We start from the raw sequence: 27,857 nt of genomic DNA on the forward strand, positions 1-27,857 counted from the left end.
GTTATTGCAATTCTTTCTTCTGTTGTTTGAGGCGGAAGGCTGAGTAACTGATAGATTCTTCACATAACCATGACTTGTATGCTTCTCATAGTATGTAATATTCAGTGACTAGAGTGGAGATTGGTGGAGAAAAAAGCTGTTGATTCTTTGGTGATGTGGGAGAGGAAATCAACATCTTGCAGCAAGAAGTTATTCATTTTCCAGAAACGAGAAGTTGGAGGTCCAATTGATGGTGCATGAGATGGCCACATGATTTGAAATAGTGATGTCATGAATCACAGCAGAGGTTGTTAAGTTCATAATATCCTTAGACCCCAGAATGTAATTAATCCTAGAAAAAGTTTTATGTGATGCAGAGTAGAAGTGGGTGAAATATTCGCCAGATATCAGATCAGCCATAATTGTTCATTAGATTGGTTACAGATGATCTAACCTGAAGCTTGGCCGGGCAGCAGGACGAGGACCAGTCGATAAAAGGGTCGAGGGGAAAGTTGAAATCACCAGCCAGGATGGTATTGGATGACATGGAAGATTTGAAAATTGTATGGAGAGATTGAAAAAGGGATGAGTCATCTGCACTGGGGGCAAAGATGTTGATGATGTTAGTTGGTTTACCCTCAATAGAGTCCTCGAGACATGACCATCTCCCATTAGGGTCAAATTGATGAGAGGAGAGTTGGAAGTTGAGAGATTTTTTCACAAGAATTATGACCCCATTCTTTTTCCCCAGTGTGGGAGCTGCAAAACAATGTTGGACCCATCCACCAGACAGTTTCTGTGCTTCTACCAGACTAAGATGTGATTCTTGTATTAGACAGATATCAGCTCCAAGGTGTTTGAAGTAATGGAGTATTTTTTCTCTTGTTGGCATTGAAAATGCCCTTAACATTCAGAGATGCTAGTGTTATGTTAACCATTTAGAGAGCAGAAAGCAGTGGATAAGAAATGATCAATCCGGAAGATATTACTCTGGAAAGTGAGCAGAAAGTGAGAAGAAAGGAATCTGCATATAGGTTGTATATATGAACTATGCTGTCCCAGGCTTCTTGAAAAGCGGAAGATCCAGAAATTCCAGGTGTGAAAAATATGAAGTAAAGAACCATGAGAAAGTAGGTGAAAAATTTTAAATAAGCTCACAAACGAAAAAGGGAGGAGGTGTAAAAATATAGAAAAAGTAGATTTATGCTGGCAAGGATCATTATCAAACAAAAAACAAAGATCCAGAATTGGGATCGCATGCTGCCGAAATGTACTCAGCACATATCACCTCAGCCTGAGAGAATAAGTAAAACAAGATGAGCTAAATAACTCTCAAGGAAAAAAGGTGCAAAAATCAGAGTCAATTTAGTCAGGTCATATCACTGGCATTATCATCCTGGTTGTATTGAGATAGGTTATTCTTATTTTGGCAGGACAGAATAAGCCATATTGTGCGCCTATGCTTTTAAGATGGGGACGCATTGAAAGAAAGAACTTCCTTTTTTGTGCAGAGGTTTTCGATAGGTCTGGACCAAAAATGATTTTTTTACCATCTACCATCAGCGAAGATTTTGCTTTAGCAATTTGCAAAATTTGCAGCATTTGTGGATAACGCAGAGCTTTGGAAACAATGGGCCTCACAGGTTTGGAGAAGGAGGGCTTGATGGAATGCGGTGAGCCCATTCTATTTCTAGAGAAAGGTTAAAATGGATCTGCAGTATGTCGGGAATTAAGGATTATAAGTATGAAATAACATCCTTAACCTCAGATCCCTCAGGGAGCCCAATGAGGTGCACATTATTGCGGCGCATTCTGTTAGAGATGTCTTCCATGTCACATTGTAGTAGTGATATCTTATTAAGACCACATTGCACATCTAGGAATTGGTTGTCATGCACAGTAAGTCTTTCTTCAGTAAGGTCTCTGCGCGCGTTGTGCTGCTTCAACTGTAGCATAATGGTGCAGATTTCAGATTTTATGTCAGCGCTCGCTGCCAGATTTTCTTGAATAAGACCGCAGAATCTGGAGGTCATTAGAAAAAGAGGGCCCCTGATCTTTAGGACCAGAAGAGCAGGCCTTGTCAGGAGACGGCGGCTCTTGCTTCAATCTCTTGGATGCATTATGCGGTGTTGGCGCGCTAGTGGGAGAGGAAGTCTGTTTTCGCCGATTTAGTAGACATTATTAATTAGGAATATTCGATCCACTGACCTGAATTACAAGTTAAGAGGGTTGAAAAAGAATTTTACAAAACGGGCTGAGGCGGAGAGAATGGCTAAGCAGTCATCTTGTAAACAGTCACGTAGTTAGCTTTCTTTAAACATATATTTGCTTTATTGTAATCCTCTCCATGGGTTTTAATGGATCCTCCCTGCCTAAATGGTGGTCTAAGAAAGGATATAACTTGATTTCCTCTGTTAATGTGTTTTTTTAAAATTTTCCTTATTGCTATATAGCTTTACCTTCCTGCGTTTCTGTAACAAGTGTTTACTTGTGATGTTATTGCAAATTTAAAAAAAGAAAGATGTAGCACAAAATTGAAGAATTGAAGTTGATTTCCTTGCCCTCTTTTTTTTTTTTTATTATTAGATAAAAATAGTCTTTTGCAAGAGGTATAGGTACCGAGGATAAGAAAGGTATCCTAAATGAAGCAAGCAGTGATATACAGTTATTGCCTCAAGCAGAAATATATGTTGCTAGTAAATAAACATGGTTCTGAATGTGAATCTGCCAAAATTATACGATAGATAGATTAGATAGAGGACCTAGAGCAAGTGCGAATGGGTGTAAAGAAGGTGAAAAAAAGAATTTATGGCTGCTAGAAGGAAAGCAAAACCAAGAACAAAAATCTCTGCAGAAAAGTTCAAAACAAACAGCACAGACATTTGAGGAAACCAAATGTTCAATGTAAAAGTCTTTATTCGATAAAGTGACTCAGCACAAGCCATGTTTTGACTACAAGGCCTGCCTCAGGAGTCTCCTGCCTGAGTTTCTTTCTTTCTTTTTTTAAGTTTTGAGTGTCTTCCTTTGTGTGTCAGTGTTGAGGGTATTTTTTGCCTTTCAATTCAGCTATTTGGATTTTGCAAACATATTTTTATACAAGCACCTTTTTTTTTTTGCTTGACAGTGTTGGGTCAATTACTCTTTATTAAGTTCAATTTCCATATGGCAGCATTCAGTGTAATAATTGTTTTTCTACTGTTATTTTGTGGTTTTCTATTACATATTATTCTCTTTTATCAGGTAATTTGTGACTGGTTCATATTATTATTTCTTCTCTTATTAGGCAATCTGTGACTATTTTATGGTATTTTAAAAGTATTGTTTCATTAAATGGAAGGGTCATCCACTATCAAGAGTGACAAGGTATGTTTTACTTATATTGTCTAGTTTTATTTATATTACTTGTGGACAGAATGTCCACTTATATAAGCTATTATGCTATTATAATTAACTTAAGAATTAATATCATATCTTTTGAGATTCTTTTTCTATTTAATGAGACCATAAAAGTGCCTCTACGTTTATCATTGTACATTACTGCACAATATGGTGTTTTGATATATGTTACTTAAATCTTCTATATATGTTTATTAATATGGATATACCTTTTATACTGGAGAGAAAAGCCAGAGAGGCCTCTATGATGGGGAGAATAATCCAGATACAAGAGTCGTGAGGAAAAGATGCCAACCGTAAAGCAGTGGGCAATCCAAAACAAAACTTTATTTTGGCAGCGACATAGACTTGACACTGACAGTGTTTCGGCAATTCTGCCTTTGTCAAGAGTCTAATGCATCTCAAAAGAACACAAAAATAAAACCAATCAATATACATACACCATAACAAATGCTTTTAGAAAAATAAATAAATATCGAACACCATAAGAAATGCTTTTATAAAAATAAATATTCATATACGGTACAAACATATAATAAGAAATAAAGTAAAACCTTGGATTGCAAGTAACTTGGTTTGCAAGTGTTTTGCAAGACAAGCAAAACATTTTATTAAAGTTTAACTTTATATACAAGCAAAGTCTTGCAATATAAGTACCGTATTTTCACCCATATACCGCGCACCCATGTAAAACGCGCACACGGGTATAGCGCGCGGGGAACACAAATTTATGTAAAAAAAATTTAATATAGCGCGCACACGCATATACCGCGCATGCTAAAACCTCCTCCCGCCTACTCCGAACCGGCATCCTCCCCGCCGCTCGCTTACCCGAGAGCATTTTATTTTTCATTTGAATCCGGCATTCCCCCTGCGAACCGGCATCCTCCCTCCCTGCTCGCGTCACCCCCCCTCCCCTGTGATCCTACATCCCCCCCAGCATCGCAAAGACAACTCTTACCCGATTGGGCACCGGCACCAGCACCAATGCACAGGATGTGCCAGTGCCAGTGCCCGAAGATCCTCCCTCGTTGGGTTGGGCTGGGCTGGGTGGTGCAAGAGAGATCCTCCTTCTTCCTGTGCCGGGCTGGACTAGGCTTTGAGCATTTGCGCATGCTCAAAGCCTTCTGGTCTCGCTCTAAGGCTTTGAGCATGCACAAATGCTCAAAGCCTAGTCCAGCCCGGCACAGGAAGAAGGAGGATCTCTCTCGCATCGCCCAGCCCAGCCCAACCCAACGAGGGAGGATCTTCGGGCACTGGCACATCCTGTGCATTGGTGCTGGTGCCGGTGCCCAATCGGGTAAGAGTTGTCTTTGCGGTGCTGGGGGGGATGTAGGATCGAGGGGGGGAAGTGACGCGAGCGGGGGGGGGAGGATGCCGGTTCGCAGGGGGAATGCCGGATTCGAATGAAAAAAAAACATGTGTACAATGCGCTCACACGTATAACGCGCATGGTTATGCACGGTTTGTAAAATCGTGTATAACGCACGCGTTATATGCGTGAAAATACGGTACATACAGTATACACGCATCACATCATCACAACTGAGCCGATGGTTCTTCTCTTTCTGACACTGCAGAAGTGTAGTGACTGTTCTAAATGAGCGAGGTCCTGCAATACAAGTCTTGCAATAGTATTTTGTATTAAAGTTTTTGGGTTGTGGAACGAATCGTCTGAGTTTCTATTATTTCTTTTGACATACCAGTGCTTTGGATTATAAGCATGCTTCTGGAATGAATTATGCTTGCAAACCAAGGTTTTACTATACTTATATAAAAAATAATACATAAAAACAACAGGGAAAGTAAATTCAAGAAAACATATGGGATGAAATATATTAGAGTTATAAGATTGTCAAACATGTAAGATGTGTGAATGAATGAAGGAAAATCAACAGTGAACAATATTGCAAAGGGCAAACTAGATGGGCACACTATATACCTTAAGTAGAATGATAAGCTAAGTATAAAACATCAAATGGCTAAAAACGCAACAAGTGTTTTGAAATAAATTAAAATTATATCAAAATAAAAGCAACAACATAAAATTGCCAAACATATGAAATATAGCAATAAATAGCTCGATGGTTCAACACACTATGAAAAACATAAGTAGACGGATAAATAAATCAACATTTTTATCCAGCAGGTGGTTAAAAATGCACAGCAGGTGGTAAAATTTGGGTCTAATCATATCACCACATTGTAAGTGAAAGCTAAAACAGAAGGTAGCTGAAATGGCACAACAGGTAGCTAAAAATAAATAAAACATGTTGACATATTGTGAAAAATTCAATTAAATAGATCATAATCAAACATCTTAGGACAGCAAATAATGATATGCAAATGTGGACATATCTGTAAATATATAGATATATATCTTGTCATGAAACATAAATCAATAAAACAGGTTGTGCCAATGAGAAATACCTTAAGACAGATAACTGTTGTAAATTAAAGTGCCATTACTAGAATACTATGAAGCTGGCGGTGGGTCTAATAACACGGTAGGAAATTTCCTCTAAAAAGTTTTTACTCTATGAAATTACTGAAGGGTAATTCTTGCTAGTAAGAAACTACAGGTAGTCGTCAACTTACAACCGCAATTGGTTCTGACTGCTAGGTCATAAGTGGATCAGGATGTAAGTCGGCCTTATGTTAAATTAAGGCAAGAATATTAAACTGGTAATGATATTTTAATTATTTTAATCATCTTAAAGCAATCTGTTAATAACATTTTCTTTCTTTCTAAGTCAAACAACAATACAATTGTGGAAAACCAGACAAAAATAAGAAATACAGTAAAGTACATTTAAGTCATGGCACCACTTGTGCTTGTCTGCGGATTGTCGATATCTCCTTCATCAGGTGAGGCTGTGGACCCGGAGATGGGTGGAGTTGCTCTTTTCATGAACATAGTTAGCTTCGTCTGAATTGTTTGCTTTTTTTTTCTCTTCAGAAATTTCGCAATATGGATGAAATGTGTCACATGCCATCCGTTCAATCCTTGCAAATCATTCAATGTTTGGGTCCATGTCTTCAAAATGGGCGAGGAGTTTATTCAGTAGAGATAAACCTTATGACAATCCCTTTGTGGTGAACATTTGTTGTGGTGCCTCATCCTCTTGGTCTTTCTCTAATTCTCTTATTTTTTCTTCCGCCACTCTTTCTTCTTCTAATTATATCAGCTCTTCATTCATAAGTTCCCCTGATTCCCGGTCTAGCAACTCCTCAACATCTTCCATTTCACATTCCAATGACAGGTCTTTTGACAGTTTCACTATTTCTTCACGAATCTAATAAAATTCTTGTTCACTGTTAAATCCAGCAAAGGTAGTCACATAGCACTTAACACACTTCTTCCATACACCATTCATACACTTTTCCGTCACTGAGTCCCAAGCAGTAGCAAGATTTTTTATACACTTAAGAATGCTATATTGTTTCCAATAGTCACGTAGTGATAGTTCAGGGTCATCATCTGTAGCAGCTATGGCTTGGGCGAAAGTGGTTCTGAGATAGTTTTGCATTCAAAGTAGCACCCCTTGGTCCATTGGTTGAATAAGTGATGTAGTGTTCAGGGGCAAAAATAACACTTTCACATTGGGATAGAGATTAGCTAAGTGATGTGGATGTCCAGGCGCATTATCAAGCAACAGTAAAATTTTGAAGGGGATTCCTTTCTCCAAACAGTACTCACGCACTTGAGGAATAAAACAATTACTGTACCAATCCTCAAATAAAGCCTGGTTCATCCAGGCATTAAGGCTTGATCTATAATAAACTGGCAAAGTGTGCTTGTTCACATTCTTAAATGCAGGTGGATTTTCAGAATGGTAAATTAATAAGGACTTCAGCTTGAACCCATTGATATTCTCTCCAAGAGTGAGTCTATCCTTCTGTGCTTTAAATCCTGGCATGCTTTTGGCTTCTTTGTGGATGTAAGTGCATTCTTTCATCCAATTCCAATATAACCTTGCTTCATCCACATTAAAAATTTGTTCTGCCAGGTAACCCTCTACCTTGATTATTTCTTCTAAACTATCAACAAACATTTTAGCTCTTTCCTCGTCCGCACTCGCTGCTTCTCCAGTCACCCGAACATTATGCAACTGGAATCTATTTTTAACCCTTTCAGGACCAAGGGACATATTTGTCCCATAACTTTAAAATCCTATAAATTTTGATTGGGATAGTCTACAGTTCTAAATTTGATATGTACGGATTCCATATGATACTGCCTTTATGTAAACAAACTGGTTCCGACATTCATTCATTAGCGTCGTTGCCAGATTGACGAGAAGATTCACTTGCCACACTGTCCATAAGCCAGAAGTGTGATTTTTTAAAATAAAAATAATGATATTTCACAAAAAAAAATCAATTTTTTGGCATCTGCAAGCCCTTTTTACCATAAAAATGTCGTCAAAACCACAAAAATTGGCCTACGATCCTTATGGTCCTGAAAGGGTTAAACCTCAAACCAACCAGTACTTGCCACAAATTCTTGACTGTAGTCTTCTCCAGCGCATTCCTTTAAAGTCCCAAACAGATTTCTAGCCTTTGACTGTACTGTAAAGAGGCTTAAGTGTGTCCGCTTTTGAATCTGATCTTCCATCCAAATGTTTAACAATTTCTCCATTTCATGGATGAGCCCAGTACGTTGCTTCATAATCACTGTTGACCGCAAAGGTGCAGAACCTTTCACATCTTCACAAATTCTATTTTTGTCCTTTATAATAGTAGATAAAGTAGAGTGTGATAACTTTAGATCACATGCAATCGCATTCGCTTTCTTTCCTCCTTCATACTGTTTTATTTTCATCATTTTGGTGTCCAGATCTGTGGCCTTTCTTTTCTTTTTGGAAAGGCTGAGGAGTGGACAGAGACAATTTCTGCCTCATTGTCATTTTTACTGCATGAAATCGCCAGAACTCACGTGGGGCAACACCCCTGAGTATGTTATCACGCTGTGTTGCGAGACTTCAGAGAGCGGAGTCGCGTCGTAAGGTCGAACAGTCATAACCTGGATAGGTCGTAAGTCAACAACTACCTGTATATGTTTAGCATTGAAATTATTCTCTCATTTTTCCTCGACATTTTGTTTAACATATTGTTTTGATTTTGTTTAGGGGCTATTCCTTGAAACAGCATTAGCGAAACATGGATCTATGTCGGAGCCCCGTTGAAATTTATAAAGCGTACAAAAAAATTAATATAATAATGCAATGGTGGTTGGAGTGAGACCAATTAGGAGGCTAGCTACATTCAAGTCTGTACCTTAGTTGATTAAATGAAGTACAGATGTAGCCACTGAGGTCTATCTCTACCCATATATAAAAATCTATTATATGAGAACCCTATGATCAATTATTGAATGAATGGTGTTGAAGAGAATCTGATGGAAATTTGAATTACCGTATTTGCCGGCGTATAGGACGACTGGGCGTATAAGACGACCCCCCAACTTTTAGTTAAAAAATAGAGTTTTGTGTTATACTCGCCGTATAAGACGACCCCTTCTTCCTTCTCCACCCCTTTGTATTCCCCCATGTGCTTTCAGCGTTCTTCTCCCTCCTCTGTCTTCAAGTGCTTTCAGAGTCCTTCCCCCCCCCCCCCTCTACCGCCCCGGGTGCAGCACAGCCAGCCAGGTCCCCTTACTTTTGTGGCACTTCCCCGACCGACCGACAACAGCCCGGGTCCGACAAACTTCCCTGCCCTTAACCGCGAATCTAAATTACCTTCTTACAGCTGCTGTAAGAAGGTAATTTAGATTCGCGGCTACAGGGCAGGGAGGATTGTCGGACCCGGGCTGTTATCGGTCGGTCGGGGAAGTGCCACAAAAGTAAGGGGACCTGGCCGGCTGTGCTGCAACCGGGGCGGGGCGGCCGCCCCTCTCTCTTGGTACTCTCTCTCTCCTTACCTGCCATGCCTGCAGCAGAGCCGAACGGAAGTCTTCCCGACGTCAGCGCTGACGTCGGAGGGAGGGAGGGCTTTGTTTAAGCTTTGTTTAAGCCCTCCCTCCCCTCCGACGTCAGCGCTGACGTCGGGAAGACTTCCGTTCGGCTCTGTGCTGCAAGCAGAGAAGGTAGGGAGAAGAAGAGCCGCGCGACTGAGTACATCCAGCCCCGCAAGTAAGGGCATGTAAACTGTACCCGGCGTATAAGACGACCCCCGACTTTGGGGAGGATTTTAAGGTACTAAAAAGTCGTCTTATACGCCGGCAAATACGGTAATTAATCCTGCTATAAATTTCAGCTACTGTGGGGAGCTGATATTGGTAAATTAAAGTGCAACCTACTGTAATATATGTGGTTGACATCTTTTACTCATGACTAGTGCTGCCCAACTTAGGAAAAAAAATTTCGATTCGATTCAGCCTATTGAATCAATTTTTTGATTCAATTCAATTTTCCTGCCCAATTGGGTGGGTTTTTTTTTAACTATCCTGGTGGGTTTATTTCATAGCCTCTTCACCCCCTTTGCCCTCTCCTACTCACACTGGCGCTTGTGGTGTCAAACAAAATAAACTTTTCCTCTCTTAGGTCCTAATTCACGCTTGCTGTCTAACACCAGCTCTGGCTGGATACACATTTCAAATCTGACATATTGTAGTCACAAAACAGAAAATAAAATTATTTTTCTACCTTTTGTTGTCTGGTCATTAATGAAATCATGTTGGTCTCAGGCTCTGGTTGTCTTCTGATAACTTGCTTGCCAGAGTCTCCTGCCCATTTGTTGTTTCCTTCTTTCTCTGTGCTAATCATCCAACTTCCATCTCTGTCCTCCCCCTTCTCCCCCCCCCCCCCCCCCCGGAGGTCTGACATCTTTCGTTTTTTCATCTCCAGCCCTACAGCTGCAGCGATAGACCCTACCATCCCCAGATCCACCATCTCTCCTTTTCTCAACTACCATTTCATCCAGCATATCTCCCGCCTTAACCACAACCCCAGGGTCTACCAGCTCTCCCTTTCTCTTCCCAAGTTGTGTCGAACTTCTCTCCCTTTCTGTTCCTTCCGTCCCTAAATCCCATTGTCCACCATCTCTCTCCCTCGCCTCTGTTTTTAAACCCATTATTTCTTCCCCCCCCTTCTTTTTTTAACATTTCCCAACCAAACTCCAGCAGTTTCTCTGACTAGCTCCTCAAGGGTCAATCTCTCTCCCTCCAGCCTGTCCCACTCATCTGGGTCTGCTCACATGTCCAGAACTCTATTCTCCCATGTCATCCCTGCACGCCGGTGCTGCTAATGAAAGGGAAGCAGAAAAAGGGCAAACCATGAAAGAAATATCAGCAAAGAACTATCTAAAATCCCCAGAGTAAACAAGTCAAAAATATAAAAACTAAAAATACACTACCCGATGGGAGAGAACCAGTCAGGCGACTACAAATTAAATAATAAGAGAATGTTACAAAATTGAACACGCTACTCGATGGGAGAGAATCTAATATAAATCCCCAGAGAGAAGATGGAGCAAAAATGATAAAGACAAAAGCCCATAAGAAAGTGAAACTCACTATCCAATAGGAGAGAAACTATCAGGGGACTACAAACTCAAAAACTAAAATATATATATTTTAGTTTTTGAATATGTATATATATATATGTACTCAAAAACTAAAAAATATATATATATATTTTAGTTTTTGTGTTTGTAGTCCCTATATATATATATATATATATATATACATATATACATACATACAGTAGTACCTTGGATTACGAGTATAATCTATTCCAGGAGCATGCTCGTAATCCAAAATGCTCGTTTATCAAAGCGAGTTTCCCCATAGGAAATAATGGAAACTCACTTTGATGCGTTCCCCCCCCCCCCCCGAGAACCAGCATTGCTCCCCTCGAAGGTCCCCCCCCTGCGATCCGGCACCCCCACCACCACGATCCGACACCCCCCGCCACGATCCAACCCCCCCCAACACGATCCGACATCCCCCCCCCCCCCCCCGACACAATTGGGCACACCCCCCGCCGCTTCTTACCCTCATCTGGGCACTCTTGAAGATCGGCCTCCTCGTCTGCTGGGCCTTGAGCATCTGAGCATGCTCAAGGCCTGTGAGTTCACATTCACGTTCAGAACGTGAACTCGAAGGCCTTGAGCATGCTCAGATGCGAAGCCCGCAGGCTGAGGCCATGAGGCAGGCCCCGCCATGGCACAAAAGAAAAACCAAATTAAGGTTTGTTTGTTTTTTTAAAGAAAACGTACAAGAAAACACAGCGACCCTGTAAAGAAATAAAACACAAGCCGCGGTGAGAAAAGGCACGAAGTAAAACTGAGTCTAGCACAGAGCGTCAAAATAGGACTTTTCAGCTCTGCGGAAAACTGAAAATTGAGGAGATGTGCACTCTGCGTCGGGCGGGAAAGGCACTTGCGCATACACGGTGTGGCAGTCACAAACTTTCTAAAGTTCTTCAAGCAAGTCTGCTTGCGAAGCTGTCCGCATCCGGGCTCCGTGGATGACGTCACCCACATGTTGAGTATAGGCTGCCTGCTTGTCCTGGGATAAGTAAGGCTTCCACGGCGGTCCTCAAGAGCTCTGGGTTCCATGTATGATGACTCCTTTTATTATTTTAATGTCGATTTGAAGGTGTTTCTCCCTTTGTAGTTAGGTTTTTAAAGTTCCTGTCTCATAAAATGTGTCTGATTTAGCTGTCACTTTTGATTGGCTGTTGATTTCTTCTCATTTCTTTTTCTTTTAATAAAAATCTACTGAGTAAGGAGAGAGAGGGGAGAGCTAAGACCATTATGAGCGGCTAAATAAAATACTGACAAGCAAGGGGAGGAGTCTCGGTAGGTGGGAGTCCCTGCACATATGCCCAGTAAGACAAAAGCTTACTGTAGCTAAGGGAGAGCACCGCCACACAGGATCAGTCTGAGGACTTCACCAGCAAGTGTGCATCCATATCCCATTTGTCTCCGGAAAACCTGTGATCCTACCATACATTTTTGATTAGCTTTTGTCCCACCTCACCCTTGGCCCCACCCCAAAAAACACACATGAACACATGCTTGGAATGACTGCAGACCATACATGTTGCTGCACTACGATCACTGAAAAAATACTGAGACAGAACTGGTAGAAATTCAAACCAACTCCCTAAAAAGAAAAAAAAATCCTTAACCTAAATGAAGTTATGATGAAAACAAACAAACAAAAAATATACAAATGACGCACTGGCACCAAGGACTGAATTCTATAAATGGTGCCAAAAGATTGGCTCTGAAATGAAAATAAAAGAAAGAAATAGGGCCTAGCGCTATTCTATAAACAGTGCTCAAAGTTAAGCACTGCTTATAGTGATGTTGCAAACTTTGTTGAGCTGCGGCACACTAAAATTAGTTGCTGCGGCTTGAAGCATCTGGAAGTGTGCGGCTGTTGCCGTGATGATATCACACGCATGCATTACATCATCATAGATTCCACAATTTCCTCTTCTGGGAGAGCATTCCAGGTGTCCACCACTCGCTGTATGAAACAGAATTTCCTGACATTTGTCCTGAACTTGTCCCCCCTCAGCTTTAGTCCATGCTCTCTTGTTCATGCCACATTGGATATTGTAAATAACTGTTTTTCCTGCTCTATTTTATTGATTCCTTTCAGTATTTTGAAAGTCTCGATCAGATCCCCTCGTAGTCTCCACTTCCCAAGGGAGAACAGCCCCAGTCTCCTAAGTCGTTCCTCCTAATCCAGGTTCTCTATACCTTATGTTCTTTCACTAGCTTTGTTGCTCATGAGAACCTGGATCTGATCGAGACTTTCAAAATATTGAAAGGAATCGACAAAATAGAGCAGGAAAAACAGTTATTTACAATGTCCAATGTGACACAGACAAGAGGGCATGGACTAAAGCTGAGAGGGGACAAGTTCAGGACAAATATCAGGAAATTCTGTTTCACGCAGTGAGTGGTGGACACCTGGAATGCTCTCCCAGAGGAGGTAATTGCGGAATCCACCATTCCAGGATTTAAGGGTAAATTAGATGCACATCTCCCTTGAGAAGCATACGGTGATATGGAGACTAAATCTATGCCAGTGTACACCTGGCGGGGCCTCCGTGTGTGCGGATTGCCGGACTTGATGGACCTAAGATTTGATCCGGAGTTGGCAATTCTTATGTTCTTATGATGATGTAATGCATGCGTGTGATATCATCACGACGACATCCGCACACTTCCGGATGCCTCAAGCCGCGGCAACTAAGTTTTAGTGTGCCGCGGCTCAACAAAGTTTGCAGGACACATGTTGACTTCCGTGCATGCGCGAAGGCCTTCCAGACGGGCCCTGAGCCACCAGCAGGGAAGAGGGCCAGAGAGGAGGAGAGGCACTTGCCTATAGGACAAGCCTCTCGCTGCGAGAGGCACATCCAGTAGGCAGTCAGCCAGCATCTCTCCTCCTCCCCAGTGCGTCGTGACACACCTGAAATCTCAGGAGGCATACTAGTTTGTCACAGCACACAATTTGCAATACGTTGGTTTATAGAGTAGTTTTAGCACCAGGATCTGCAACTTGTTTAAGGTGTGAACATTTACGCTAATTTATACCATTCACTCTGGCATAGATTCCTGCTCCTAAATTAGGCACAGATCCTCCTTTATCTATAACAGCACTCATAAATTACAGAAACACCCTTGAAAACCTCATGATCCTCTTTGGCCATGTCCCCTTTTTTGTACCCTTGCATAAATTTAAATTTATTCCCATTAGCACTAATAATTGATTCCAATTAGTACCAATCGTTAGGGCTCAATTGTAGTCACTAATTTGCTCGTTATTCAATTAAACTGCACACACAATTTTTAGCACCATTTACAGAATTTGGGGGGGGGGGCAAAAGCCAGAAAACACATACACCTGTACCATCTGGCCAATATTAACATGTCCACAGATGTTAAACCACCTCTAATTTATGCTGTAACTCAATGTTTCTCAACTCGGTCCTTGAGTACCGCCCTTACCAGTCAGGTTTTTAGGATTTCCACACTGAATAAGCATAAACCAACTCCCTAAAAAACAAAAACCCAACAACTTTAACCTAAATGAAGTTATGATAAAAATTAAAAAAAAAAAAATACAAATGAAGCACAGGCACCAAGGACTGAATTCTATAAATGGTGCCAAAAGATCTGCTCTGAAATGAAAAAAAAAAAAAAAAAAAAGAAAGAAATAGGGCCCTGTGCTAGTCTATAAACAGTGCTCAAAGTTATACATTGTTTATAGCAGTGTCCTGCAAACATTCGTGCATAATCATGGTGTATTTATTATGGACATCTTGACAAGCCGACTAGAAAGGGAGAACTCCATGACCAAATTGAGAAACACAGCGTAACTAACCAATTTCTATCAAAATAGATTTACTCAGCTGCATGTTTCTGCTTACAGTATATTAAAAAGACAAACATGTTATGACAGCAGATGGCTAAACATGCTATTTTAGCAACAATGCATTCATTTATTATTTTAGTATTTCATCAGCACTAGAATTCTGAAGGTGAAAGAGCATGCAGAACACCTTTAAAAATAGAAAGAAGAAACTTTAAGAAAACATGAAATGAGTATCTCTCTTCAGGGCTGACAATTTAAGAGCACGGAACTTGCTCTGGCTCAGCCCTATAATTAACACCTCTATAAAACCCAATTCAGTCAAAGCATCTTCACATTTTTCATGAAGGATAAATATTCATTTAGGTCACAGCTGAAAAGCAGCACCACAACCTTCTATGTGATTCAAAGTATGCTTGCAAATGGTCACCTTCAGGGCTACATTAATCAACTTTTGCCACTTTTTGGAGCCATAACCTGAAGTAATGTGAACCCAATCCCCATAAAATGCTCAGGCGTGATCATTTTAAACAGGGCGCCTCTAAAGGTTTCTAAACAAATGACTATTTTATGCTTATATTATTAAGGGTCATACATCAAAACTTGTTTCCTTTTCGAAACAGGTCAAGGATTGCCAACTAGATCCTCAGATGCACCACTCCACGTTCAATTCGATTTCATAACGTTAAGCTTAATGTGCACTGTCTTCACCGGATCCTATTTTATAAATTCGTATATTGCTCTATTTATTGACTTTATAAATAATTTTAACTTATCTTTTAGTTGTGGTCTCTCTTTCTTAGGGACTTCCTTTTGCCAACATGTTTCGCTGAAGAGATTCATTGAGAAGTGTGGTCTAGATGGCTGGCGTATAACTATTAGGGACCAGGCCTTGAAAAAGCTCTCTTCAGCAAAACATGTTGGCAAAAGGAAGTCCCTAAGAAAGAGAGACCACAACTAAAAGAGAAGTTAAAATTATTTATAAAGTCAATAAATAGAGCAATATACGAATTTATAAAATAGGATCCGGTGAAGACAGAGCACATTAAGCTTAACGTTATGAAATCGAATTGAACGTGGAGTGGTGCATCTGAGGATCTAGTTGGCAATCCTTGACCTGTTTCGAAAAGGAAACAAGTTTGATGTATGGTCATAGCTGAATGATTGTTGAATAAAATTTATGAACAAGGTGCTGTTAGTTGGATTATATTATTAAGGGCAGCATAGGCCCAATTGTACATTTTAAGAACAAGCTCCTACAATCCCCAGTGGCCCACAAATGTTTTTCTACTAATTTCCACTTCCTCCAAGGCAGGTACAATTATACAGTATTCCCATATACTTTTTGCATAATACAGATATCACAACTCCGTCCCAGATCTGCCCTAATGTCACGATAAACACCTACATGTAGACCAGCGGTCTCAAACACGCGGCCCACGGGCCGCATGTGGCTCTCCAGGTTTTATATGCGGCCCGCGGTCTGGACTGGATCATTCTCTTCCTTTTGGAGCAGCGGCATGTCTGGCCAGCTCGTTCCGTTCAAAGCCGCGGGTTGGCAGCTCCTTGCTCTATCCACTCCTGCATCGGAAGCCTCTCTGACATCACAACATCAGAGAGGCTTCAGACGCAGGCACTGATCTCGCAAGGAGCCGCCACCCGCGGCTTTGAACGGAACGAGCCGGCCAGACACGCTGCTGCTCCAGTGGCGTAACAAGGGGGGGAAGGGGCGGTCCGCACAGCTGGCCACCCTCCACTGTTCTCCCTAGAGTGCGGCTCGTCTAGAGCAGTGGTGCCCAACCTGCTTCCCTTCCCTTCTCACCGCTGCCATCGGGGAACAGGCCGGCACCGTGCTCTTTGATCTCCCTGCTTGTCTCGCCGCCCGACGTCAATTCTAATGTCGAGAGGACGTTCTGGCTAGCTAATCGCTGCCTGGCTGCCCGGAACGTCCTTTCCGACATTAGAATTGACGTCGGGCAGTCGGCACCATGGAGAAGAGAAACATGGAGATCTCGGCCTGTTCCCGATGGCGGCAGCAGCAGCAGCAGCCTATTCCCCGGCGGCGGTGGCATGGGGGAGGGCAGGAAGGAAGAAAGAAAGAAGGGGGGGGGACAGGGAGCCAGAAACAAAGCAAAAAATGGGACAAAGAATCAGAGAAAGACAGACATAGAGAAAGAAAGAAAAAGTTGGGGGAGGGAATGAGGTCTGGAGGAGAGGAAGCATATAGGAGGCTGAAAGAAGGGAAGAAATATTGGATGCACAGTCAGAAGAATAAAGTGCAACCAGAGACTCATGAAATTACCATACAAAGGTAGGAAAATGATTTTATTTTCAATTTAGTGATTGAAATGTGCCAGTTTTGAGAAAGAAAAGATATTAAACTTTAAATGTGAGTGCTGCAGAAAAAATAGAGTACTTGGAGGGCCGCAGAAAAAATAGTTAGTCTTATTAAAGAAATGACAATTTTGCATAAGGTAAAACTCTTTATAGTTTATATATCTTTCCTTTTAACTGTTAAAGGAAAGTTTTATAAACTATAAAGAGTTTAACCTCATGCAAAATTGTAATTTCTTTAATAAGACATTAACTATTTTTTTCTGCGGCCCTCCAAGTACCTACAAATCCAAAATGTGGCCCCGCAAAGGGTTTGAGTTTGAGACCACTGATGTAGACCCTGTATAAGCATGACTGATCTTGTTGGAACATAAATTTATATGTATTTATTCAGCTGTACACTTTTAATACAGTCATTCTATGCATTTAAAATAGGCTTTAAAACATGAAACACACTTTACAAAATTACACATTCCTGCTTTGTTTACTGAACAATACAAGAATTTGTCTATATTGAAAGTGTACAATAGGATATGAAATTTTTGTCCTGGATAAGGATCTTAGAACTTTGAAAGATATGTTTTGAGTTTAACTGGAGGTATAATTACTGTATAAACATTAAGAGAAAATGCAAATTTGCATTATATGTTCCCACAACAATAGAAGTATTATACAGTCAAAGTCAAAGTCCAAGTTAAAAGTTCACCTCTTTGAAACTGCTTTCAGTTCCTAACTCTTCTCACCTTAGGTTCTGCTTCTCTAACACTATATGGTATGTAATGTCTCTCTGTCCAAGTTAGATTATAAGCTCTTCAGAGCAGGGACCATCATTTAATGTCAAAATGTACAGCACTGTATACGCCCTTCAACCCTATAGAAGTGATAAACAGTACTGTGCTTCCCCAAAAATAAGACAGTGTCTTATATTCATTTGGGGCCCAAAAAAGGCACTAGGTCTTATTTTTTCCCCATGTACGGCTTATTTTTTCCCCATGTACATCATCATCTCTCCCTTCCTCTCCTTCACTCCAATTCTTCCTCTTTCCTTTATCCCACATGTGCAACATCTTTCCTCCCCTCTCACCCATCCCCTTGTGCCTTCCCTCTGCAGCATCTTTCTATCCTTCCCTCCCTCCTATCCCTCATGCAGCAGAACCCTTGAGCAACCGCTGAACCCCCACTGATCCTCCATCGTTCCCTCTCAACCGATCCCTGCCGACCGTGACCATAAATGCCTTCTGGCAGAGGAGCGTCGGGACAGCAGCACTCTCAGGCTGCTTCGTTGCTTTCTCGCTGGGGCCTTCTGTGTGCCGCGTTACTGATGATGTCATCAGTACACAGAAAGCCCCAGCGAGAAAGCTGTGAAGTAGCCTGTGAGTGCTGCTGGCCCGACGCTCCTGATTGGTGAGGCTAGACTTTTATTACAGGAAGAGGCAGTCGGAGCATACAGCGAGTGATTTCCTTCACTCTTTGGTGCTCCGGCTGCCCTCTCCTGCCTCCCCTTTATGGTCGTAAAATACCGCGAATAACCGGGACCGCAAACCGTGAATGACCGGGGGAGGACTGTACTACTATTACTACTACCACTACTATTAATATTTCTAGAGAGCTACCAGACATACACAGTGCTGTACAGAGTCACAAAGAAGACAGTCCCTGCTTGAGCAGGCTTACAATCTAAACCACAGGTGTCAAAGTCGGTCCTCGAGGGCCGGAATCCAGTCGGGTTTTCAGGATTTCCCCAATGAATATGCATGAGATCTATGTGCATGCACTGCTTTCAATGCATATTCATTGGGGAAATCCTGAAAACCCGACTGGATTACGGCCCTCGAGGAGGGACTTTGACACCCCTGATCTAAACAATCAATCAATACAGACAAACAGAATGCCAGGGTAGGGGTTACAGTCAGAGGGGATAGTTAAACTGTTGGTTAGGGTGGTAAGCAGAGGGCAGAGGACAGTAGGGTTATCAGTTGAAAGCTCTCAAATGGTGGGTTTTCAGCCTACTTTTGAATAAGGGAAGACAGACTCAGGTAGTTTATTCCAGGTATATGGGGCAGCAAGCTGAAAGGAAGGAAGTCTGGAATTGGAAGTGGAGGAGAAGGGTACAAATAAAAGCAATTTCTCTGAGGAATGGAGTTCTCGGGGCGGAGTATAAGGAGAGAGAAGAGAGGAGAGATATTGAGGGGCTATTAAGAGTTTGAACTGTATGCGAAAGCGGATAAAAAGCTAGTGAAGTGATTTGAGAAGAAAGGCAAGGTGAGTGTAGTGAGGTTGACATTGCAGTAGTCTAAGCATGAGGCTATGAATATGCGGACAAGGTTCCGGGTAGTGTGCTCAGAGAGGAAGGGGTGAATTTTGGTGATGTAGAGATAGAAGTAACAGGCTTTAGCAGTCTGTTGGATGTGGGTAGAAAATGAAAGGTCGGTGCCAAAGATTTCTCCAAAATTAAAAGAAAAGGAGACAGGAAAAATAAACATTATTTACAGAGATGAAGAACGGAGGAAGATACAATTGATACAATTCTACTTCAGTGGCAGAAATGACACTAGAAATCAGTCGTTTTTTCACCACAGGGCAGACAAAAAGCAGATCTACTATGAAAACTCACTGTGACCATCATTGGAACTCTCCCCAATTTCTCAATTAAACCCCCCCCCCCACCTTTTAGGGGGTTTCATATTATTATAAAGGTCCCAAGTTAGACAGGTAGCATAATTAGATGCAGAAACACCAAGAGGAATCACAGAATGTCTAAAGGAATCACAGAATGCCTAAAATGCGGAATCAACTCAATTTTCAACTGCCTATTTATTACTAAACTAACTTTCTGCTTTGCAGCAGTACTAGTACTAAGTTTTTATTATTCAAGTAACAATAAAAATGTTGCTGTCAATAACAGCTTCAAAGAACAGCTATTTAGTATTGAAACAATATTAAGTAAGTAACAGTTTCTAACCACATTACCACATTGTTATGAATAGCCAGCCGCAAGAGGATACTGCAGGACCAAGAGCGACCTCTAAATTTGTCCCAAACTTAGCCATATCTTATCTACAGGAGGTAGAACATACTCAGATGCAGAGGAATGTTCGGATAATTTTTACTATAGTCTTATGAACCACCCCTATTAGGTTAAAGAAAGGTTTGGACAAGTTCCTGGAGAAAAAAGTGCATAGTCTGCCATTGGGACAGACAGAGGTGAAGGCACTGCTTGCCTTAGTTCAGCCCATAAACTAACTAACCACCAGAACTTTATTTTTATACCATATCATATCAATAATTTCAAAGGCCAGAGCAGATTCATCAATAAATATCCTTACATATGACTAACATCAATCTAACAAGCTTCTTTTTGCTATTTCAATTTTTTTTTCAGTGATTTCGAAGTTTTGGTTTTTTTAAGAGCCTTCAGAAGAGGTACTCAGAACTTAGAATTCTTTTAGTCCGAGTATCACCGCTATGCTTCCTCATCTGCTCACTCTTTTTAAATTAACAGCTTCTGTACATTCAAGAATCTTCCTTTATCCTATATAATAAAACCTTACCCGCGCATGCGCTTTTAAAACGGCGTGACCCCTGCCGCCATGATTTCTGATCCGTGGCGGTATTCTACAGCACCTGGCGCAGCTTCCTAAGTCTTCAGGCGCGAGCATTGTTGCTGCACTCGCCCCGACGTCCCAACTCCGAGCGGTGGCTTGCTGCACGCGCCCTGGCTTTGAAAATCTTCAGGCGTGAGCAGCGGCTTGCCACACGCGCCACGACTTCCCAAAGCCAAGCGGCGGTTTGTCGCACGCGCCCTGGCTTTTAAAATCATCAGGCGCGAGTGGCGGCTTGCCGCACACACCCCGACCTCCAAACCCCCCTGCCGGCATCTATTTCTCCCCCTGCTCATCCGCTCACAGCGTTTAACTGAAAAGCGCTGCACTGTGCTGCTACTGGCCTCACCGTCTTCTCTCCACTACGGCCCGCCCTCTCACAACTTCCTGTTTCTGCTAGGGCTGGCCGCAGTGGAGAGAAGACACCGAGGCTAGCAACAGCGCGGTGCAGCGCTTTTCTTTGAGGCAAGTAGATTTCTGCGGGGGTATGCACAGGGGGAGCAGGAAAGGGGTGCTGCTGAATGGGGGGAAGGAAAAGGAAGGGAACAGGGGGAGCAGGCAAGGGGTGGGTGCACAGGAAGGGAAGAATGCTGCTGCTGCACAGGGAAGTGGGGGGGGAATGCTGCTGCTACACAGGGAAAGGGGGAATGCTGTTGCTGCTACACAGGGAAGGAGGAAATGCTGCTGCTGCTGTATAGGGAAGTGTGGGCGAATGCTGCTGCTGCACAGGGAAGAGGGGGCTGCTGCTGCACAGGGAAGTGGGGGAGGGGGGAGACAAAAGGGGCCATGGAGAGAGACAGAAAGATAGGCAGGCAGCACACGAGAATGAAAGACAGAAACACAGAAAGAAAGCAAGCAGGGAGAGAGACAGAAAGAAAGACAGACAAGGGAGGGAGAGAGACAAAAAAAGGAAGAAAGAGACAGGGGCAGGGAGAGACACAGAAAGAAAGACAGACAGACATATTCTAGCACCTGTTAATGTAACGGGCTTAAACACTAGTGTCTTAATATTCTACTTTCTTTTAGATTTTTATAAATATATAAATCGGTTATCTTTCAGCTGATCTTCTTGACAAAACATGCATGTTTTACCAACAACTGACAGGCTCAATTTTAAGCATTACTTCCATCTCTACTTTTTGTCTGCAGCAGTAAGGAATGTTGGGTTTCTGTCAGGTACTGAGACCTGGACTGGCCTATTTCTCTCCCATTGCTTCTGCCTTTTTAATCTTAATTGCTAAACATATTTTGACAACACATATAAAGCTGTCATGCCAATAAAGTTATCTGACCCTTGTCTCTTTTTCTAACTGCAGCATTCCACCCTCTCCCCCACTGGTAGATAAGAAGCAGGGCAGGATTAACCAATAGGCCAGTAGGCATGTGCCTAGGGCCCGAAATGGTCAGGGGGGCCCAATGAAGGAGGGCATCAACATTGTTTTTTCCAAATGGCGATGGGCCCCTCCATCATCGATCGTCAACGTAAGAAAGGGCAACAGGGTAAGAAAGGCAACAGGAACTGTAATTGTGCAAGCGACGCTGCTTGCCCAAAGCTTCCCTCTGACACAGCTTCCTGTTTCCGTCTGGGCGCATGGTGGGGTGGGGCGGGGCAGGGGGCCCAGTGTACTTGTGTGCCTAGGCGCCCTAGACGAATTAATCCTGCCCTGATAGGAAGTGCATCTATCCTAGGCTACGACACCCCCCCTCTCCACAGCTCATTGTCCACATAGGCTGCAGAGGGAAGCGGGAACAATAGCTAAGATACAGAAACCTGTCCTACCTCCCCTGCAGCCTTCCAACATGCCATGGAGCTTTCTGCTCCAAATTTCAGAAACCTAAAGCAGAAAATACTACTGCAGCACCCACAGTGTTAGTACCTAAGCTAACACTATGCATTGGATGTGGGTGCATCTTCAAAATGACAAATTTATTAAAGGCGGCGATATGAAAGAGGCACTAGGTGTGCCAAACCAGTTAAGAAAAGGGTAAACTTTGGGCAGAAAGTCTCAATATAATAGGAGTTTCTGGTTAAAGAGATTTCAGATATAAAGGGCTCTACTGTATAGTCACAAAACTATTAAGCCAAGTTAAAACATTTAATATCACATGCAAACACTCATGTTTTGAACTCTTTGTTTTAATTATGAAATATGAACTCTCTCAATTAATAGCAAACAAATCTCTGGTTTCAGAAACAAAGAGCAATAAACCATGTCATCACTGCTGCACCTGGATGGAGATTAGGAAGGGATATTATAACGCCTTTTATAGTTATACAGCCACACTCAAAATGGTTTACATACAGGTACTACAAGCATTTTTCCTAGCTATGTGAAACTACATATTTTAAAAACATTATATTTAAAAAATATAACAAAATATGCTTGGAATTTACATTTCGCTTTCCTTCATCACTGCATGCATGAACTGTAAGTAGGCTCAATGAAAATCTGAAATAGATTTTGAAATAGAATTGAGCATTAAAAATGAAGCATCTCTGGATACAGTCTTAGGCATTCAGTATTAAAAAAATATACTTATCAGCACTTCCAATATAGCAATTTATGTTTGAAAACATGCTACTGCTTTACTTTGAGTTGGATTGTCCCTCTGTGCAGGCTTACAGTAAGTAAATCTCCCATTACTAATTGGTCTGATGACCCTCTTTGCCTGAACTTCTGATGCATTGAGCAGAGACCTTGGGTATGGTGTTTGTTTTCTACCATCCCACATTTTGTTTGCCTTCACTTTAATAATTTAAGGCCTCCTTTTACTAAGCTACGCGCCAAAAACTAACGCCAGCTCAATGGTGGCGTCAGTATCTAGCGCGCTTCGCTAGCAGAACTTAGTAAAAGGTGCCCTAAGTGTTTGTAATCTGGATTCCCTATTGTGGCCTCTCTAGTCTGTTTTCACCTTACATCCCTTTTTTGGATTGTAAACCAACAAAGTGGTAGAGACAGGAGACAGATAAAGATGTAATGTAATGTGCAGTTCTATGCTCGTATTACCTCCACAAAGACAAGGAATTTTTTTTCAAAGCCATGACTTTCAGACCATGCTTTTACCTGCCATCCGCTCATCCGTCTCCCTGTTCCCATCATCAGAATATCGTGCAAAGTCCAAAGAATCAAGGGTACTGATACTTCCAGCTCGGTCTGCAGGGAAAAAAAAAACAACCACACACAAATCATGGTTAATATTTTACTTTAACCGACAACGTATCCATTACATGTGCAAACTGATGTCTTGAGTAAAAAACAGTCAACCAAGCAGTGTGTAATCTATACCCACTCTTCACTTAAAAACCCACCCCTTAACAAAGCATGCTGTTAAAATGTGAATTAGTGTGCATTGTCAAGCCGTGCAATAATAGCATAAGCTAATTCACATATTAACTGCTTAAAGTAAAGTTCATTAGATGTCGATGAAATCAGACTCTAAATTTCACATTATTATTCATTAAAATTTCTCACTATTCATATTTCTATGTAAGAACATTCTCTCACCTTAAAACCTGTGTTTATAGAAATTCATTGCATATAAAATATTTAAAAAAAACATTTTAATGCAAACTATGAACTGTATTAGCATATAGGTTATGACAGTGTCTCTCAAACTGTGTGCCATGGCATAGTGGTATGCCCTGAAGAGATTCCAAAATTTTACTTTATTAAAAAAAAAAAAATTCTCTTCATAAGCATCCACTACAATAGATGACACGTATGTCGCGTACGCAAGAGTCTATCAATGTTATGAGCATTTGTGTGTGTAAAGATTCAACCGCACAGACAAGCAGCATTCTTTGACATGATTGGTCCTTGAAAACTAACGGGGAGTAATTTGAGTTTTATTTTTTTATGCAGTAGTTATCCTAACTTGAGCAACAAAGCAATCAAGGCTTTGTTACCATTTGGATCTTCTTATCTTTGCAAACTTGGATTTTCAGAAATTAAATCGAAAAAAAGAGAAGGACTGCAGATGGTGGATGATGAAATGCATGTTTACATGTCGACTATTGAACCACGTTTTGAGTTAATTTGCACTCAAAAACAAGCACATCGATTACATTGATTAGCAATTCTATTCTATCTAGTTTCATCACTGCTATAATTGCCCATACATAGCTTAAAGAACTAAAAACTCTCAAACTTAATTTTCTGTTGGTTTTGCAATTTTATAGTTTAAATTTTAATGTGCCACGAAAAACATTTGCTCTGTTTAGTGTGCCAGAGCAAAAAAAAGTTTGAGAGACACTGGGTTTTGAAATCAACAGAAAATTACCTAGGCAACATTTTAGGCAAAACAGCTAATCAAGCATCTATGTGACTTCACCAAGCAATAATTCAACTAATGGAATGCCTTTTATTCCCGCCAATGGGCTGCCTTTGAATGGGTCAGAAAAATAATCAATTTCACTGGGTTTCTACTGAACTGAAGCACTCCATTATATCTCGCTTATTGCTAGATTTCTTATTTAAAATACAACACAGATCCTTGAGGATACTTTGCTTCTACTTTCATTGTGTAATCTCTTTGCATTTAAGATCAGAAAGAAATCTTGTTGAAGATACACAGCCAAATTGCAGAGGAAGGAAATAAGGAATCTAATACAAAACAGAAAAATACGAAAAGAAAGTAAAAGGTGGAAAATGGAAATAAATTATGCTGCAGGAAGTGGACTGTAAAGAAAATAGATTACTGATAAGTTAAATTGAAAAGCTTTACATATTTTTAAATTTAAAAAAGCCTTTCTATTCTGCTCTCCCCTGAAATTATCAGGGTCAAGGCAGATTACTACTCTGTATTTAAATTTTGACTAAACAAATAAGTCATGAGTTATTTCATACAAAAGTAATATAAACTAAACAGAATATAAAGCAAAACACTGATAAATGATCTCATACGAAATAAAACAAAATACAATATAGAATCACTTAAGCCCCTTTTTACTAATTCGTGTGAGTAAGTGTTGGCGACAAGTGTTCAGACGCCAATTCAATCCCTATGGGTGGAGCATTTAACGCATCCGCCCACACTATCAGGCTTAATTAAAGAAGGGGATAGTTTGATAAAGAATCAAAACGCTTGCTTTCAGCAAATTCACCTTATAATTTAGTTTCACTCTCAGCTCCAATAGAAACTTATTCCTCGAGGTTGGAGCTTTCCCCAAGAAGCTCTTGCCCTTCTTATTAAAAGAATAACTCTTTTAATTAACAGAAAAACAATGTTGAAAAATGAAATAGTTTTGCTACAAAGTTTGGAGTTTTTTTAACTTAACAACCCAGAAATGTTTTAGGGCTCCTTTTACTAAGGTGGGCTAGCGTTTTTAGCGTGCGCTGCATTGCCGCGCACGCTAACCCCGCACTATGCGCCAAGAACTAACGCCAACTCAATGCTGGCATTAGCATCTAGTGTGCGCAGCAATGCAGCACGAGCTAAGCACGCACTAAAACTGCTAGCGCAGCTTAGTAAAAGGAGCCCTAAATCTGCTCCATACAAAGTTTTAAATTATTTTGATATAACAACTATTGTTAATTAGCAAAACTTGGTTTTACCAAATGATTCTCTAAAACAGGAGTGCCCACACTTTTTGGGCTTGCGAGCTACTTTTAAAATGACCAAGTCAAAATGATCTACCAACAATAAAATTTTAAAAAACACAAAGCACACTGTACACAGAGAAAATGTTAATTATCATTTATATTCCGCGAGTTTTCAAAGAGGTCAAGGCAGATGACTTTATGCAGTGTCACCTCAGTAACAACTATACAAAAATAGACAAATATACGCCCTCCCTTTTTACTAAACTGCAATAGCGGTTTTTAGCGCAGGGAGCTGCGCTGAATGCTCTAACTGCTCTCGACGCTCATAGGCTCCCTGTGGTTTAGTAAAAGGGGGCCATAGTGTAAAATATAGACAGCAGATATAAATTCTCAAAACGGACACAATTTGATCACTAAATTGAAAATAAAATCATTTTTACTACCTTTGTTGTCTGGTGATTTCATGAGTCTCTGGTTGCATTTTCTTCTTCTGACTGTGCATCCAATATTTCTTCCCTTCTTTCTGCCTCCTGCATGCTTCGTCTCCTCCAGACCTCATTCCATTCCCCAACCAACATCTCCGTCCTTCCACGAGTCCAACTTTTTCTTCCTCCCCTTTCTTTCTTTCTGCCACCCTGCCCTCCTTTCTTACTTTCTTTCTGTCTCCCTATTCTGCCTCCCTGTCCTTCTGTCTCCCCAAGCCACCGTCGGAGCTGTCATCCGGAAACAGGCTCCCAAGCCACCGCAAACGTATGGGAACAGGTCCCCAAGCCACCACCGACGACGCAGAGTTCTCCCTGTTTCCCAACGCCGCAACAAGCAAACAGCCTTCCCCCTGACGTCAATTCTCTCATCGGAGAGGAAGTTCCAGGCCATCTAGGCAGCAATTGGCAGGCCCGGAACTTCCTCTCCGATGTCAGAATTGGCGTCGGGGAGGAGGCTGGAATAACCAGCGCTTCTGTAGTCGCTGCTGGCCTGTTGTGGCATCAGGGAACAGGGAGAACACAAAGGCAACGCGAGTCTATTGCAGAGCCCGGAATGGGCTCCACGATCTACCTTTTGGGCACCCCTGCTCTAAAACTTAAGTTTAACAGATTCTGCATATCAATAAGAAATTCAGAAAATCACATCAAAAACTATGAAGATATGGATCTTAACTCGTGACATTTTTTCAGAAAAGAAATAAAAGCCAATGTGAAAGCGTAACAAAAAAAATAAAAAATAGGGCCCTTTTACAAATCCATGCTAAATAGTAGCCTGCACAATATTTAGCATGTGGGTTTTGCGCACTCTAAAGTGACTACAATTTGCTTTTTTCTATTAACAGCTGTGCACAAATTTCAGAAGTAGGACATGGCTACTATTCTGTAAGTAAGAAGGGCTACCATGTTAATCGGTCAATATACACTAGTGCTGCCCAATTCAGGCAAAAAAAAATTTTGATTTGATTCAGCCTATTGAATTGATTTTTTTATTTGATTTTCCTGCCTAATTGGGTGGGGTTTTTTTTTGTTTTTTTTTTTACAAATATTCTGGAGGGTTTATTTTTTAGCCTTTTCACCCCTTTTATATCCTCTTCACCCCCTTTGCCCTCTCCTACCCACACTGGCTCTGTGGTGTAAACAAAACAACCAAAAAATACTTTTCCTCTCTATTAAATCTTAGCTC

General features: G+C 41.3%; 1 protein-coding gene across 10 annotated transcripts in view; it reads right to left on the bottom strand.

Annotated features, from left to right (window-relative positions):
- Positions 1-27,857, bottom strand: part of RELCH (RAB11 binding and LisH domain, coiled-coil and HEAT repeat containing) — a 403,047-nt gene that overhangs the window by 349,471 nt on the left and 25,719 nt on the right. For all 10 annotated transcript variants that reach the window (XR_004538476.1, XR_004538477.1, XM_033934993.1 and 7 more), the window contains one exon: positions 23,712-23,801. Coding sequence is in view for 8 of the 10 variants with exons in the window: in XM_033934993.1 (XP_033790884.1) it covers positions 23,712-23,801 (90 nt within the window). In the remaining 2 variants the exon portion in view is untranslated. The remainder of the gene's footprint in view (positions 1-23,711; positions 23,802-27,857) is intronic.

The sequence above is a fragment of the Geotrypetes seraphini genome, chromosome 2 (genome assembly GCF_902459505.1).
Source record: "Geotrypetes seraphini chromosome 2, aGeoSer1.1, whole genome shotgun sequence".
NCBI classification, from domain to species: Eukaryota; Metazoa; Chordata; class Amphibia; order Gymnophiona; family Dermophiidae; genus Geotrypetes; species Geotrypetes seraphini.